This window comes from Gadus morhua, chromosome 8 (genome assembly GCF_902167405.1).
Source record: "Gadus morhua chromosome 8, gadMor3.0, whole genome shotgun sequence".
Taxonomy (NCBI): domain Eukaryota; kingdom Metazoa; phylum Chordata; class Actinopteri; order Gadiformes; family Gadidae; genus Gadus; species Gadus morhua.
Window position 1 is genome coordinate 18,667,431 of NC_044055.1, and position 14,371 is coordinate 18,681,801.

At 47.4% G+C, this 14,371-nt stretch overlaps 1 protein-coding gene across 3 annotated transcripts in view; it reads left to right on the forward strand.

Annotated features, from left to right (window-relative positions):
• kcnab1b (potassium voltage-gated channel subfamily A regulatory beta subunit 1b) overlaps positions 1-14,371 on the forward strand; it is a 42,430-nt gene that overhangs the window by 13,204 nt on the left and 14,855 nt on the right. For all 3 annotated transcript variants that reach the window (XM_030364373.1, XM_030364374.1, XM_030364375.1), the window contains 4 exons: positions 9,617-9,660; positions 11,214-11,251; positions 12,404-12,483; positions 13,241-13,285. In XM_030364373.1, the coding sequence (XP_030220233.1) occupies positions 9,617-9,660; positions 11,214-11,251; positions 12,404-12,483; positions 13,241-13,285 (207 nt within the window). The remainder of the gene's footprint in view (positions 1-9,616; positions 9,661-11,213; positions 11,252-12,403; positions 12,484-13,240; positions 13,286-14,371) is intronic.

Genomic DNA, 14,371 nt, shown 5'->3' on the forward strand with positions numbered 1-14,371 from the left:
CACTGCACTTCTACAGTTGTGTCGTTTCTCCTGCTCACAGAGCATGTGAGCTGGGATCGCATTGTAATCGCATTACAGTTCGGAGATTTGGTATGGCAATTCAAAACAAGTTACTTGTATGTGCTATTTTATAATCATATGTTGTTTATTATGGTTTAAAATGATTTGATATAAAATAAGGTTATGAATGGTGGATAACAGTGTATTTAGTCATTGTGTTGATAAGAGACCAACCAATTAACAACAGCATAGAGGACATTTTTGACCAGTACTTCAGTACATGTATCCATCTATCTATCTGCACTATAAAAAGCACCTGTGGGTCTTCACACACAGAACAAGTGTTTACTACCAACTAGAAGAACATAAGCCATAGCTCATTACTCCAGGTTATTGATCTTGTGTTTCTCCCTCCTTGTTCTCTCTTCTGGCCAAGACTGGATCCACATCAATGTGTCAGACTCGAGCCTTCATTTGTGTGTAATGCATCTTTCTCCTGGCACTGTATTTCCTGTCTGCCTTGTTCTGGCAACACAGCCAATAGCATGAAATCCAAAGATGAAAGAAGTAAACGGTATTTACTCCGTCTTTGAACAAAGCTTTCTTCTTTTAGGGTGAAACGGTCCCCTGAGTGACATGTAGTCTCCCATTCTTAAGACATATTTGTTATCAGAATAATTGCAAAGGACTCCTCTGCCTCCTCCTATCCTTCGGGAAAAGACTAAGTAATAATTTCCAATGATTGCTGGTGGCTGTATGTATCTCTCTGAGAGAACCACCTCAGGGACTGCTACGGTAACAATGTTGGCTCTGCTCATCCTCGCAGCTCCTTTTACCAAACAGGTGGAGGCAGTTAGCAGACAAAGCGCTATCGAATGCCTACTAAACCTCCATATCTCCAGCCCACAGCGCAGGGATGTTCGACAAAAGGCTCCCCACCATATTTCAATCTCTCTCTTTTTCTCTTCCTTTCCTCTCCTTCCCTCTCATGTCTCGTACTTTTCCATTGAATGCCCTCGCTGTCTCCCCCTGCTCTATCCATCCATCATTCCACCATCTAATCCACTTCCTCATGATACCTCCTTCATTCCCTTCCTTATGTTCTGGGCTTTGGCATCGCCTCGAGGAGAAGCAAATCACTGATTAGCTGTGGGTTGTTTCTCTGAGGGTCTCTCCGTTTGTGATAAGCAACAACTGCCTGCTTTCATCATCTGCACACACCTGTGACGCACACATGATGAGGGAGTATGAGTATGTGTGTATGTTTGTGTCTGTGTGTGTGTTTGTGTGTGTGTATGTGTGTATGTGTGTGTGTGGGGGGGATGTGGGTGGATGTGGATGGATGTGTGGGTATGTGTGTGTCAGTTGGTGTCTGTGTTTGTGAATGTGTGGGTGTGTATGTGTGTGCGTGAGTGTGTGTGTGTGTGTGTGTGTGTGTGTGTGTGTGTGTGTGTGTGTGTGTGTGTGTGTGTGTGTTCGTGGATGTGTGTGTGTGTGTGTGTGTGTGTGTGTGTGTGTGTGTGTGTGTGTGTGTGTGTGTGTGTGTGTGTGTGTGTGTGTGTGTTTGTGTGTGTGTGTGTGTGTGTGGTAGGTTGTGTGATAGGGTGTGTGTGTGTGCGTGTTCCTCCCAAGCTATACTGGGAACATCTGAAGGCGTGCACACAGGCAGATGATGTGGTCGAGAGACACAGAGAATCTATGTAGAGAGAGAGAGAGAGAGAGAGAGAGAGAGAGAGAGAGAGAGAGAGAGAGAGAGAGAGAGAGAGAGAGAGAGAGAGAGAGAGAGAGAGAGAGAGAGAGAGAGAGAGAGAGAGAGAGAGAGAGAGAGAGGGAGAGAGAGAGAGAGAGATAGAGAGAGAGAGGGAGAGAGAGCACACACACACACACACACACACACACACACCAGTAACTTCATTCGAAGTTGTCACGTTAATTAACTTGTCGGTTTCTCTTCGGTGACCACTTGGGGCAACGTGTTTTTTTGGTCAGTGTGTCCCCAGAAGATACACACACATAGACAAACACACACTCACACACACACACACAAACACACACACACACACACACACACACACACACACACACACACACACACACACACACACACACACACACACACATAAACACACTATACCCAAACACACAGACGGCCAATTATTCCTCTGCAGGCCCAACGGACATGGTGATGTAACCCAGTGTGTGGTGAAGCCGGCCTCATGATGTTCTAGCCAGTGTTTCTGAGCAGTGCTCCTGTACCCTGGCAGGGGGGGGGGACTGTGGCCGGTCTGGTCTGGCTGTGGAGGGGCACCAGACGACCGTTCTGAGGCTGGTTCTTCTCGGTTAGCTCGCTGCTGCACTGCAGCTGGACCTGCTAGCCCCTGTGCTGCTCCTTCCCCTGGACAGTGGCAGCTTATCTGTGGCCAGCAGACGGCCAGGAGTTAGCTGTGGGTTCAGTGTGTGTGTGTGTGTGTGTGTTTGCATATGTATTTGGTCATGTTAGTGCTTGTGAATGAGTGTGTCCGTGTTTATGCACGCGTATGCATGTTTGTATGTGTGTGTGTGTGTGTGTGTGTGTGTGTGTGTGTGTGTGTGTGTGTGTGTGTGTGTGTGTGTGTGTGTGGTGTGTGTGTGTGTGTGTGTGTGTGTGTGTGTGTGTGTGTGTGTGTCTGTTTGTGTGTGTGTTTGTCTGTGTCTGTGTTTGTTTCTAGCATGTATGCTCTATGAAATGTCAGAATGCAACAGGTGTGTGAGTGTGTGTGTGTGGGTGTAGTGAACGTTGTACATGTGTACGTGTGTGAGCGTGGATATGTGTGTCATGCACCGATGCCTCTCTTGAGGCTATGGCTTTATGCTTTTCAATCTTCCTTAACCACTCCATCAAATTGTCCAGGACTGCCACTCCAGGCCTGGAGTCGGTGCCGCTCTTCCCATGATAATCTCTAAAGAGTGTTTGACTTTTTCAATTTAAAATCCACAAGAAAATATGTTTGGCAAGTTTAAGTCTAGCCTCATCCACCAATGGGAGGGTTCAATGTTTTCTCGCATGTTCACCTTTTGTCTGAGGCTGATTTGTCCATTGTTCCTCTTCAGAATTAAAAGATCTTAACCCCTCTCAGACAGAAGGATGTCCGGGCTTTGAAGGCTTTGAAGGGGCGTGTATCGTGAAGCTAGAATGCGCCGCTACACGTTGGTGATTATGGTCGTTAATTACAGAGACGCTCTGTCCGTTTTGTTAGGAGAGCCAGACGATGTTACGCTATGAACTGTTGATGAAGGGACACGTCTGCCTGGCAGAGACGACAAGACTCTGATGCCATGGACACTTCCTCAACGCAGGCATAAATCATCCTCCGGTTGGGTGTCTGCTGGGTTGTTGTGTGTGGGTGTGTGTGGCTGTGGGTGTGTGTGTGTGTGCGTTACTGTGTCAATCTGGTTATGCTTGTTTGTGGGTGGGTGTGTGTGTGTGTTCATGTGTTTCTGCACGTGTGTACGCCTGCGTACTATGTGTGTCTGTTTCTGGCTATGATTGTCGGTTTGTGGGTGTGTGTGTGTGTGTCTGCATGTGTGTGTGCATGCGTGCGTGTGTGTGTGTTTGTACCGAATATGCTTGTATGAGGGTGGGTGGGTGTGTGTGTGTGTTTGCGGGGGTGTGTGCGGTTGTGGGTGTGGGTGTGATTACATCTCTTTGTAAACGGTTCTTGTTTGAGTAAAGAAGGACCCTAACACTGACAGCAGAGGTACCAGGGCTCATACGTATCCTCAATCACCAGCCATCAACACACTTCCGCTTCTCCCTGTCTGCCGTCGGAATACAATCCTCTGAGTTATTTGTTATTGCCCCCCCCCACCCCCCACCCCTCCATCCCCCCTCTCCAAGCCATTGTACATCAAATCACTTTCTCTTCGTTGCTTACAGCCAGGCTCTCCCTGATAGGGTTTTACCCAGTGAGGGGCATCTGTGTGTGGGGAGAGAGACTGAGAGTGGTGCCACGGGCTGGAGGGGTTGTTGCGTTCCGTAGCCCCTCTGAGTGCTATGCTTCATCCAGCATCCACCAGAGGAATGCTTAATCGCTCATCTCCATCAGCCTCAGACTCCTGCTTGAGGGGAACTTTAACTTTATATAGAGCCCCAGATTCACTTTGTGCTGTGGATTTAATCCCGAGAACTGGAATTTTTTTCCACATGGAATACGAGCCTGAGTGTTTTATTTTTGTATTTTGTTTTGTTTTATAAAATTGCACTGGGATTAACGTTCATCGTGAGTGATGAAAAATAAAATCGAAATTGCACATTAGTGGGGGAACAAAGCAATAGGATTAAATCACAGTGCGTGGTAGCCTCGTCAACAACCCTCCATGAAAAAATAGAATAATAATAATAAGCCCCTTTGTCCTGAAGACATTGCCCCCTCATTCTGTATGTGTATAATGCTGTGTATCTAGCCTTTAGTTTCAGAAAGCTTCAGACGTTTTGAGACCATAGCTTTTTTGTTCTGAACTTTTTTTATAAACCTTACCTAACAAACGCAGATCACTTCAGAATCTGATTTTGGGTTAGGGTTAGTATTTTCAACCCTTGAACTTTAAAGATTTTGTTCTGCGATAACTGAGAGTGAATCCGGATCCTTGCCGTTAGGGAGTGGGTCAGGGTCAGCCATTTTGTTTAAGGACACATTTCAGGTGGTGGTAGTGTGACGGACATTAGCTCAGGGCTGAACGCATGAAAGGACATTGGGGGGGGTTGAATGCCAGGCGAGACGGGTAGATTCTGTCTGCTGCTGATCGAACTCAGTATCGTCCTGCTGGGAGTCAAACACCCCAAACGCTCTCAGACTCTCAGAGATCAACCTTAAATCCTGTTTTGTTTTTATTCAAGCCATATTTCCGATCAATGGCCTTCAGATCCACCCACTAGTTTCTCAGCGCAGGCTCAGCTCACGGCAGGCACGTCAATCACCCTTGCCCCATCCCGACCCCGTCCTTCTCCATCCACCGACTATGTCATTTCCTGCCCGGAGCTCCGATATACGTCATCATCAGACGTCTGAAGCCAGGGTGTGAAACTTATAAGAATGTGTGTGTCAGTGTTTTATTTTAGGTTTGTTGAAATATTGATGCTTACTCATGGTGGGATTGTGTGTGTGTGTGTGTGTTTGTGTCTTACAATACAAAATAATACATACATGAATCCCAGTGAGAAAGAAGTCTGGGCTCCAACATATGCAATCTTTATCGTGCACATGCACACACACAACCACAGAAACATTACACATAAACACACACACACACAGAGACACACACGCACACGCATGCTTGCACCGTCTTCAGAACACTGCTGAAGCAGCTGTCATTTCCCATTTCAATTTCTCAGTCATAAAGAACGCTCTATGTCTGGAGGATGTTTGATCTCTTTAGACTGGGGTGGCTTATTCTCTCTCTCTCTCTCTCTCTCTCTCTCTCTCTCTCTGTCTCTGTCTCTCTCTCTCTCTCTCTCTCTCTCTCTCTCTCTCTCTCTCTCTCTCTCTCTCTCTCTCTCTCTCTCTCTCTCTCTCTCTCTCTCTCTCTCTCTCTCTCTCTCCTACACTTCTTCTGCTTCTTCTCTTTGGTTCTCTTTCCTCTCCCATCTCTCCTCCCTCTTTATCACTTCCTCTCCCTCCCCTCTCTCCCGCCTCCTGCTATTTCTTGTCAACAACATTTTCTCAAGACTCCCCTATGGGGACTTCTGGCTTCGTCAGTGATTTTATTTGTCTGCCTGTTACTCTTCCCGATGAGTTAATCTGCGGTTCCTTTTACGCTCCCTGTTCGGGAACGTAATTCCCTTTACTTTATCTCTGCCGTGCAGGCTCCACCTCCTGCTCCGCTGGGCGGGTCGATTACTTCCCTTTCAGAAGTTTAGTATTATCTGTGGCCTTCCGTCTAACAGCACACGGTCGTTGGCCACGGTTCAGATTTTTTATCGACAGTTATCGACAGTCCTCTGTAGAGTGTATACTTTCCGAAAAAAACAACAACAATAAGGGTGTCTGTGTGTGAGGAGGGATAAAACAAATAAAAACAATTGACAAATAAAATAGACCGATTACCACTACAACGAGAGGTGTTGACACTGTAAACCAGTACATGAAATCAGCCATACGTTACTCTGATGCCTCTGCTACTATGGGGCAGGTGAGCGAAGCCACCAGGAGTCGGCCAATAAAGACGCAACGGCGGCGGAGACTGAGCGGCGACAGGTTTGCGCGAGGGGGCGTCTTCTGGTGACTCATCCGTGTCTCCGCCACGGACGCTGGGAGGGCTGGGTGCCAGCCGAGCATGAGAGAAGCCTGTCCTGTGTGCCGGCGTGCTGTTAGCCAGCGTGGGCGCAGACCGCGTGACCTTTCCTTTCCCTCGACTCCTTGGTTCATTCAATTTACTGATTTTTTTCTTAGCAGAAGACAAGCAAGCTCAGATTCACATTATTTTTGGTTGCATCCGTTTTTTTTTCGGGCACAGATACGCTCATATAGTCACATATACACAAAAACACACACCGATGCACGTACGCACACATAAACACATCCCCATGGTTAAAAGGAGCCGAGATATTCTTGTTCATCTCCAGAACAACAACAGCCACAACAGAATCATTAGTGCTTTGACTTACTTCCTCTCTGCCTCTTTGCCCTGCTGCCACATTATGGACACAAACATAATAATTCAAGTTTGACCAATGCTGCCACAGTGCAAATATCAAAAAAGTGTTAGTGAACTATAAATGTACAGTTGCTATGTGGAAACCGTGGTAGAGTGCAGACAGTGGTAGAGTTTGTGAACTATAGATGTACAGTTTTTCTCTGTGGAACAGAAATAATTGATCAGTTTAGTTACCCAGAGGTGGACGTTAATCAGAGGGTGTTAAAACAAGATTAATTCAGCAAACATAAATAGTGTTATAACAAAGTGTTTGAACAAGATTAATTCAGCAAACACAAGTATTAAACGGTAAACATGACATACACTCTCACACAATGCCACAACAGTTGTGACAACGGCGAACTAAGCTCCCCTACTCCTGGTCCTCTACTCTTGGCTGGCTCAGAAGCCCCAGCACTGATCCATAATTCATCCGAGGAAAAAATAAGCTACCCAGCATGTCTTCACACCCTCCCTCAGAGCTTGGACGGCTCCAGCTAAGGCACATCTCTTCCTGTGTCTCCTGCCACGCCACTGACACCTTATTAATAATGCACTGCTTCCACCACATCCCCCTGGTCCGATCCCAGCGGAGAACCGTCCCCGGGGACCGTCAGCGCTAACTAATTGCAGCCATCATGCGTTCATTTTTCTAGAAAAACAAACCGTTTTCCCCTGGCCTGTGGACAGCCCATGGGTGCGTGGGGCTGATGGATGTGGGAGCGACGTGGACTGGTGTCTGGAATCGAATTTGCTGTGAGCGCCATCAGATCGCCTGGACTCATATTAATCTACCTGAGTCTGAGCTGGGATGGGCCATTAGTAGCCTGTCCAAAGGTAACCACTCTCGGCGTTCTCATGGCCTCATTTGTTGTTGTGGAGTTAATGTAGTGTCAGAGTTGTGTCGGCTGAAGCGGCAGCAGAAGGGGGATAGAAATACACAGTCCTGAAGGAACTGCCATTTTGTTTCCCAGTGCCCAGTATAAGCTCTTCTCTCTGGGTGTTGTGCTAATAAAAGTTACCTCTTTTGGTTGATTCACTTCGGGTAGTGTGTGTGTGTGTGTGTGTGTGTGTGTGTGTGTGTGTGTGTGTGTGTGTGTGTGTGTGTGTGTGTGTGTGTGTGTGTGTGTGTGTGTGTTTGTGTGTGTGTGTGTGTGTGTGTGTGTGTGTGTGTGTGTGTGTATGGGTTGTGTGTGTTTGTATGCAGGCAAGCGTTAACCATATGGCCATGGTATCATCAGCAAAAAATAAACATACTTTCCAATTCTTTTTCCAATCTTTTTTCTCGTACCAAAGTGTCTGAATCTGAATCCCTCATCCCCCACACCGCAGAGCAGTAGAGCACTGATGCATTCTGGGAGAAGGCCTCATCCGTCGCCTTGTGTGTACTCTGTCTCTCGCCTGTATAGCCGCCCTCACCACAGGGTGTGACGACACCTCCACTGCCACCAAACACAACAACCGTCTCCTGGTGTACCACCACCACTGTTCTCAGCAGACCCACAACACAACATGAGGCTGGCAGCAGGCAGGCCATGCAGGGCTCCCTCCTCCTGGCCCCTGTGCTCCTCTGGAACCAGACTGGGGATGGGTTAGCAAGCGGCTCTGCGTCCTCAGCAGCGATTGACCTGTGGTGGTTATTGGGCGGGGGGGGGGGGGGGGGGAGAGGCAGGGGGGTCTTGCGCTATCTGGGCTGAGTTGTCCCATAGCGACGCTAACGAGCACTGGGAGGTGTTAATGCGGTTCAGCTGGGTGAGATGAGATGGAAAATGAACCGTGAGGGCACGCGGCGCTCCTCGCTGCTCCATTTTGTAGGAGGCAGAGGGGGGGGGGGAACTCGCAGGGTTCCAGAGTTATCTGTTTTGGTTGATCCACTTAGGCAAGGTTTGCAATTGCTTTGGGCCTTAAACACCAAAGACCAAATAGTGGCAATCTTGGTTCCCAGCATAAGCTGGGTGGGGGAGCTGAACGCGGAGGGAACAAAGATGGCCGCAAGGTGAATAAAGCTTTTGGCTTATAGCAATGAAAGTAAACCATAATCATATAAGAAATAGTCAACTGTATTTTCATAGCACCTTTAAAAACAGTTTCAACAACAACAACAAAAGCAATGACTAGTATTGACTTGTTTAACTAAGAGCGCAGTGCTGGAGGGAAAGCGGCAATCAATAAATACAACACTTAAACTGCAGGGCCTATAATGAAAAAAAAAAGCATCATGGTTACTGAAGAGCAGAGGATGTGAAACCAGCCGTTTGAAATGAAGTTAAAGAGTGTGTGAGAAAGTGTGAACCATGGGTATGAGATCCAGGATGGGGAGACACTGTTATGATTTAAGGGAGCCTTCAGAGACGGAGAGAGTGCTACTTTTCATGTCTAGTTTAAATGGGGAAGACAATAACCGCTTGGTACCACGGGAGCAACTGGTTCCCCGATGACTGCCCTAAAGGAGGCAGGAACAATGAGAAGCTGTAACTTAGCGAGGGAAAGACAGAGAGAGAAACCCTGAATTAGTTTGGTTGCAGGTGTGCGCTCAGCTAGACGCCTGAACAATAACTGCTCATTAATGAATTTACTGAAAATGAATCAGAGCTCCTCTCCCTGAACTCACACTGATTCACGGCAGGGAGAACGAGCACAAAGATATGGTTCAATTAGGGTATGCTAATGCACGTACAATGCTAATCCTCAGACAAAAGAAATCAAATCAACTTTGCTCTCCGTCATCTTAATAATAATGAATTGTTCATGATGAGGCTAACGAAATGGAATGTAACGTAATGAGATATATAGAAAAAGAACACATTTTTGAATATATATTGGTATTGTATTAAGAGTCTGTAGTTTCCAGGCATTCTCTCTTCATTCTGAAGGAATAACACTGAAAAATATCAACCACTCTATGCTCACAAGAACACTGCAATGTATGTGTGTGTTGTTTCAGGAACCTGGGGAAATCTGGCCTGCGTGTTTCCTGCCTGGGCCTGGGTAAGTACAGATTAAACTGAGGGGGGAGGTGTGGGTCAGAGCACAATACCATAAAATGTTTGCCTATTTTAATGTGTGTGCATGCGTAGGTGCATGTGTGTTTGTGTGTGTTTGTGTGTGTTAATGTGTGTGTCGAGTAGCTGGGGTCCCTGTATAGCTGCTACTGTTTGCCCCTGTATGGTGTCCCTGTATAGGTGGATGTACAGTACACCTCCTTGTATACCCGTGCCACTGTGTTACTGATTCCCCATGTCACCATATCTCCCCTCAGTCAGGGAAAAGAAGAAAGGTAAACAGACCAGGGATACCTGAGTGGCCCGCAAAGGCTGGGTTTGGGCTGGATGTTGAATGCCCAGAGGTAATCGCCCAGCATACAAAGGATAAACAGAGTGCCAGAGCACCTGTGGCTAGAGAGAGAGAGAGAGAGAGAGAGAGAGAGAGAGAGAGAGAGAGAGAGAGAGAGAGAGAGAGAGAGAGAGAGAGAGAGAGAGAGAGAGATGGGGGGGGCTTTATTTGCCCTAGTCAACAAATGGTATGATGATAGGTTTTTGTGACAAGGACACTGGGCCCATGCAGCACTGTAGCTGTGTGTAACAGGGATTCAGACGCACACACACAAACACACACACGCACATACTAACACACACACATACATTTACATGCATTGTGTGCAGAGTGCATATACACAAATAGACTAGCCAAAGCCAAAAGGAACAGGCACATACACAAGGACATTGTGTAGAAACACACATCTAGGGTCTCATTTCAAATAACAAGATACAAATAAATTATAATCAAATATAATCACACATTTCTAATAATCATAGATCATTATATTCTTTGATTAGACCAGTTTCTTTAAACGATCTTTTCCAATCAAAGTCACACAATTGCACATTTAACTGCAGAACGATTCGCCCCATCACTGCTGTTTGTACGGAACGCTTTTTATTTAAACGTGACTAATAACATTCACGGGGGAATGACACACCAAGAAACTGATTCGAAAACTTACACAACTGTTTTCCACAAAACACAAGATGGCTTGTGTAAATTACTGTCCCTGTGTTTGTGTTTGTGTGTGTGAGTGTGTGTGTGTGTGTGTATGTGTGTGTGTGTGTGTGTGTGTGTGTGTGTGTGTGTGTGTGTGTGTGTGTGTGTGTGTGTGTGTGTGCGTGCGTGCGTGCGTGCGTGCGTGCGTGTGTGTGTGTGTGTGTGTGTGTATCTGTGTGAGTGTTGTGTGTGTGTGCATGCCTGCATGCGTGTTTGTGAGCGTGTGCATTGTGGACGAGTATAACTTGGAAACTCTTTCTCAAACTGCCATGAAAAGCCATCAACCTGTGTCTAATCAGCTTCCAGAAGTGACATTTAGCTGGCATGATTCCAACCGCCGGCACTTTGCCAAGCACCCGCGCATAGTAAATGTCAAACAGTCCTTTCATGCACGACTGACGGGGCTGCGTGCTTCTGAGATTGAGGGACTCTCACATGTTAAGCTCCTTGTTGGGTGGTTCAGCTCCCTAAACGTTGACTCCTCTCCCCCCCTGTGACAGGCACCTGGGTGACGTTTGGTGGGCAGATCTCAGACGAGGTAGGACGGGTCCTGTCAGACTCATGCAGAGAAACTAATGTCTTCCTCAGGTCATCAAATCTTCCCTCGAAAATGTCTCAGTGAAACCAGCACCGCACCGAACATCTTACTCATGTTTGAAATATCCACAGCAAAGTGTGTGTGTGTGTGTGTGTGTGTGTGTGTGTGTGTGTGTGTGTGTGTGTGTGTGCGTGCGTGCGTGCGTGCGTGCGTGCGTGCGTGCGTGCGTGCGTGCGTGCGTGTGTGTTTGTGGGAGGGGGGGATGGGGGGGGGGGGGGGGGGGGCAAGCAAGAAATCTGTCTCCCTCTGAGGCTGAGTGGCCTCACTGTGCCCGTTCCCCCTCACCGCCGTGTCACACGCAGTTAGGAGAACAGTTGTGGAAAGAGAAGGAGCGCTCGGAGGCTCCTCGTCTCCCACTAAGCTGCCCCCCGGGGTGGAAGCGCTCGCTTAGGGCCCTCTCACCGTCACCCCGGCCTGACAGCTCCTGGGTCCTGCCTCAGCCCACGTAGAGCATAGCGACAGAGGGACAGCAGCACCGAAAGGGAAGGTAAAACAGGGGGACTCTGCTTAGTAGGCAATGGCATACCCTCACTCACACGCACAAAGGATACTGTATACCGCGGCGGGAAATAGCAACCCTCAAAACCCAGAGCGGAAAAACAAAGACAGACGTTCACAAAGAAAGCAAGATACGAGGGGGAAAAGAGGGAGAGAGAGACAGAGTGAGAGAGAATGAGAGAGAGAGAGAGAGAGAGAGAGAGAGAGAGAGAGAGAGAGAGAGAGAGAGAGAGAGAGAGAGAGAGAGAGAGAGAGAGAGAGAGAGAGAGAGAGAGAGAGAGAGAGAGAGAGAGAGAGAGAGAGAGAGAGAGAAAGAGAGAGAGAGAAAGATGAAAGGCCAGAGACATACACAATAACCTGAAGAAAATAACCCAAATTCCTTCGAAAATAAATGAGGCTCCGCAACTAGGTCAAACAAGGATGAGGAGAAGAAATACATTCCAGCGCAACACACCAACCTTAATCTCCTCACTGCTGTGTTGGATGCGACTCTCTATAAAAAGCCCTTTCTTCTCATGTGTTTCTGCCTTCCTGCCAAGTGCATCGTGGGTAATGTAGTGCTCACCCGGTTGTCGTCCATCCCTGTGTTGCCAGGTGGCTGAGCAGCTGATGACCATCGCATACGAGAGCGGCGTCAACCTGTTTGACACCGCCGAGGTCTACGCCGGCGGCAGGTGAGTGATGGCCAGATGACACGTCCCCCCGTGGGGGACTCATCAACATACTGGGAGGGGAGGGGGGCCAGTTGGACGGGGCAATTGACTCACCATCTGGGTTAAGCCTGTACTAAACTGCATGTGCACCTCGTGTAGAAATTAAGAACATTTGTCAAGAAGCCATCGAGAGATGTTTTCTCTATAATCTTGTTCTTGTGATCCCCTTTGAAGCTTTACTGACATTCCAAGAAGGCAGTTTTCTAGCTTTATTAAACGTGAGTGGGTTATCGAGGTTACTGGGTTGGGTTTGATACCAATTTCCGCCATTAACCTGCAGGTAGACACATCAGCCCCTATGTACTCCTTAATTAACTGTATCTACAGTACAGTATGTCACCTTCATCTCCCCCTCCCCCTTGGATTACAAACTGGATCCAGGTTACCTGTGGACGACGCCAGCTAGGACCTGCATAATGCCGTTTGTCAAGGCTGTCAGGTGATCTGCCGTTAAAGCCCACTTCATGGAACAGGACAGTGTCCTTTGATTGATGGACCACGATGTCGACTGTTGCTGTGTGGGGAATGGGGATGAATTTCAATTCAAAGGTTGCTGATTGACATGTTCCTACGATATAACAAGCCCTGATGGTCAGTCCTTCCCGACGTGACGTTTTCATGCAGGCAGCAATGCAGCTGGAGCACCAAGACTGACGGACAACAGATATTCTCCCACTGCACCGAATTGAGATTTAATCTCAGCTCCTTCTTTTTACAGGGCAGAGATAATCCTGGGAAACATCATAAAGAAAAAGTGCTGGAGGTGAATTACATCCTTCCAACAAAGTGGGAGCTTCAAGATGTTTTGAGAGATTATGTGGCGAGGGGGAGTTTGTGTGTGTGTGTGAGTGTGTGTGTGTGTGTGTGTGTGTGTGTGTGTGTGTGTGTGTGTGTGTGTGTGTGTGTGTGTGTGTGTGTGTGTGTGTGTGTGTGTGTGTGGGGGGGAGTGTGTGTGTGGTTATATATTTTAGTGTGTGTACGTGCCATGTATATTTGTGTATTTTGTGATTATCTCTGCCTGTGTTTGTTTTGTGTGCGTGTGTGTATTTCTATTTGTTTTTGTGTGTGTGTGTGGGGGGGGGGCTTGGACTGTGTGTGTGCGTTCAAGCGTGTCCTTGACAGTATTATACGCCCGCATCAAATGGAGCATTTTATTCCTCCATCTCTCCTTCCAACCCCCAAACCACCAATACACACAATCGAAATACTGTAACCATGACGATCACAGCAAATTGAACTTCTCATCACCATGGCTCTCAGCTCTAGTTACTGTTAGCGGGCGCTGCCATACGTGGGCTTATCGACAGCCGGTCACACACATGCATCCACCCTCACCCACCTAGTGGCGAATATTGATTTCATGGAAGAATGCTCGTAAACTTTTGGCAGCCTACTGAGTCGCCCACCCAGGATTCAGATTTGTTTTTAAATTATTAATTAATAATTGTTGCAAGTGGACAGGGTTTTTTACTGTGGAAGAGTGATTCATAGGAAGACTGCATCCACACGCGGGCATACACACACACACACACACACACACACACACACACACACACACACACACACACACAGATCATAGGAGCAGCTTTTCCCATGAGCTCTCTGAGACTGTGTGTTCTGCATGCAAGTGCTCACTGTAGTCATTATTACCTTGAGTGAAGTTCCTATGCTACATTCACACAACCTCCAACTAATTCAAAACCGCAGATAATAAAAGGAAATGTATACACACAAACATACATGCATGCACTCACAAACACACACACACACACACACACACACACACACACACACACACACACACACACACACACACACACACACAAACACACATTAACACACACATAAT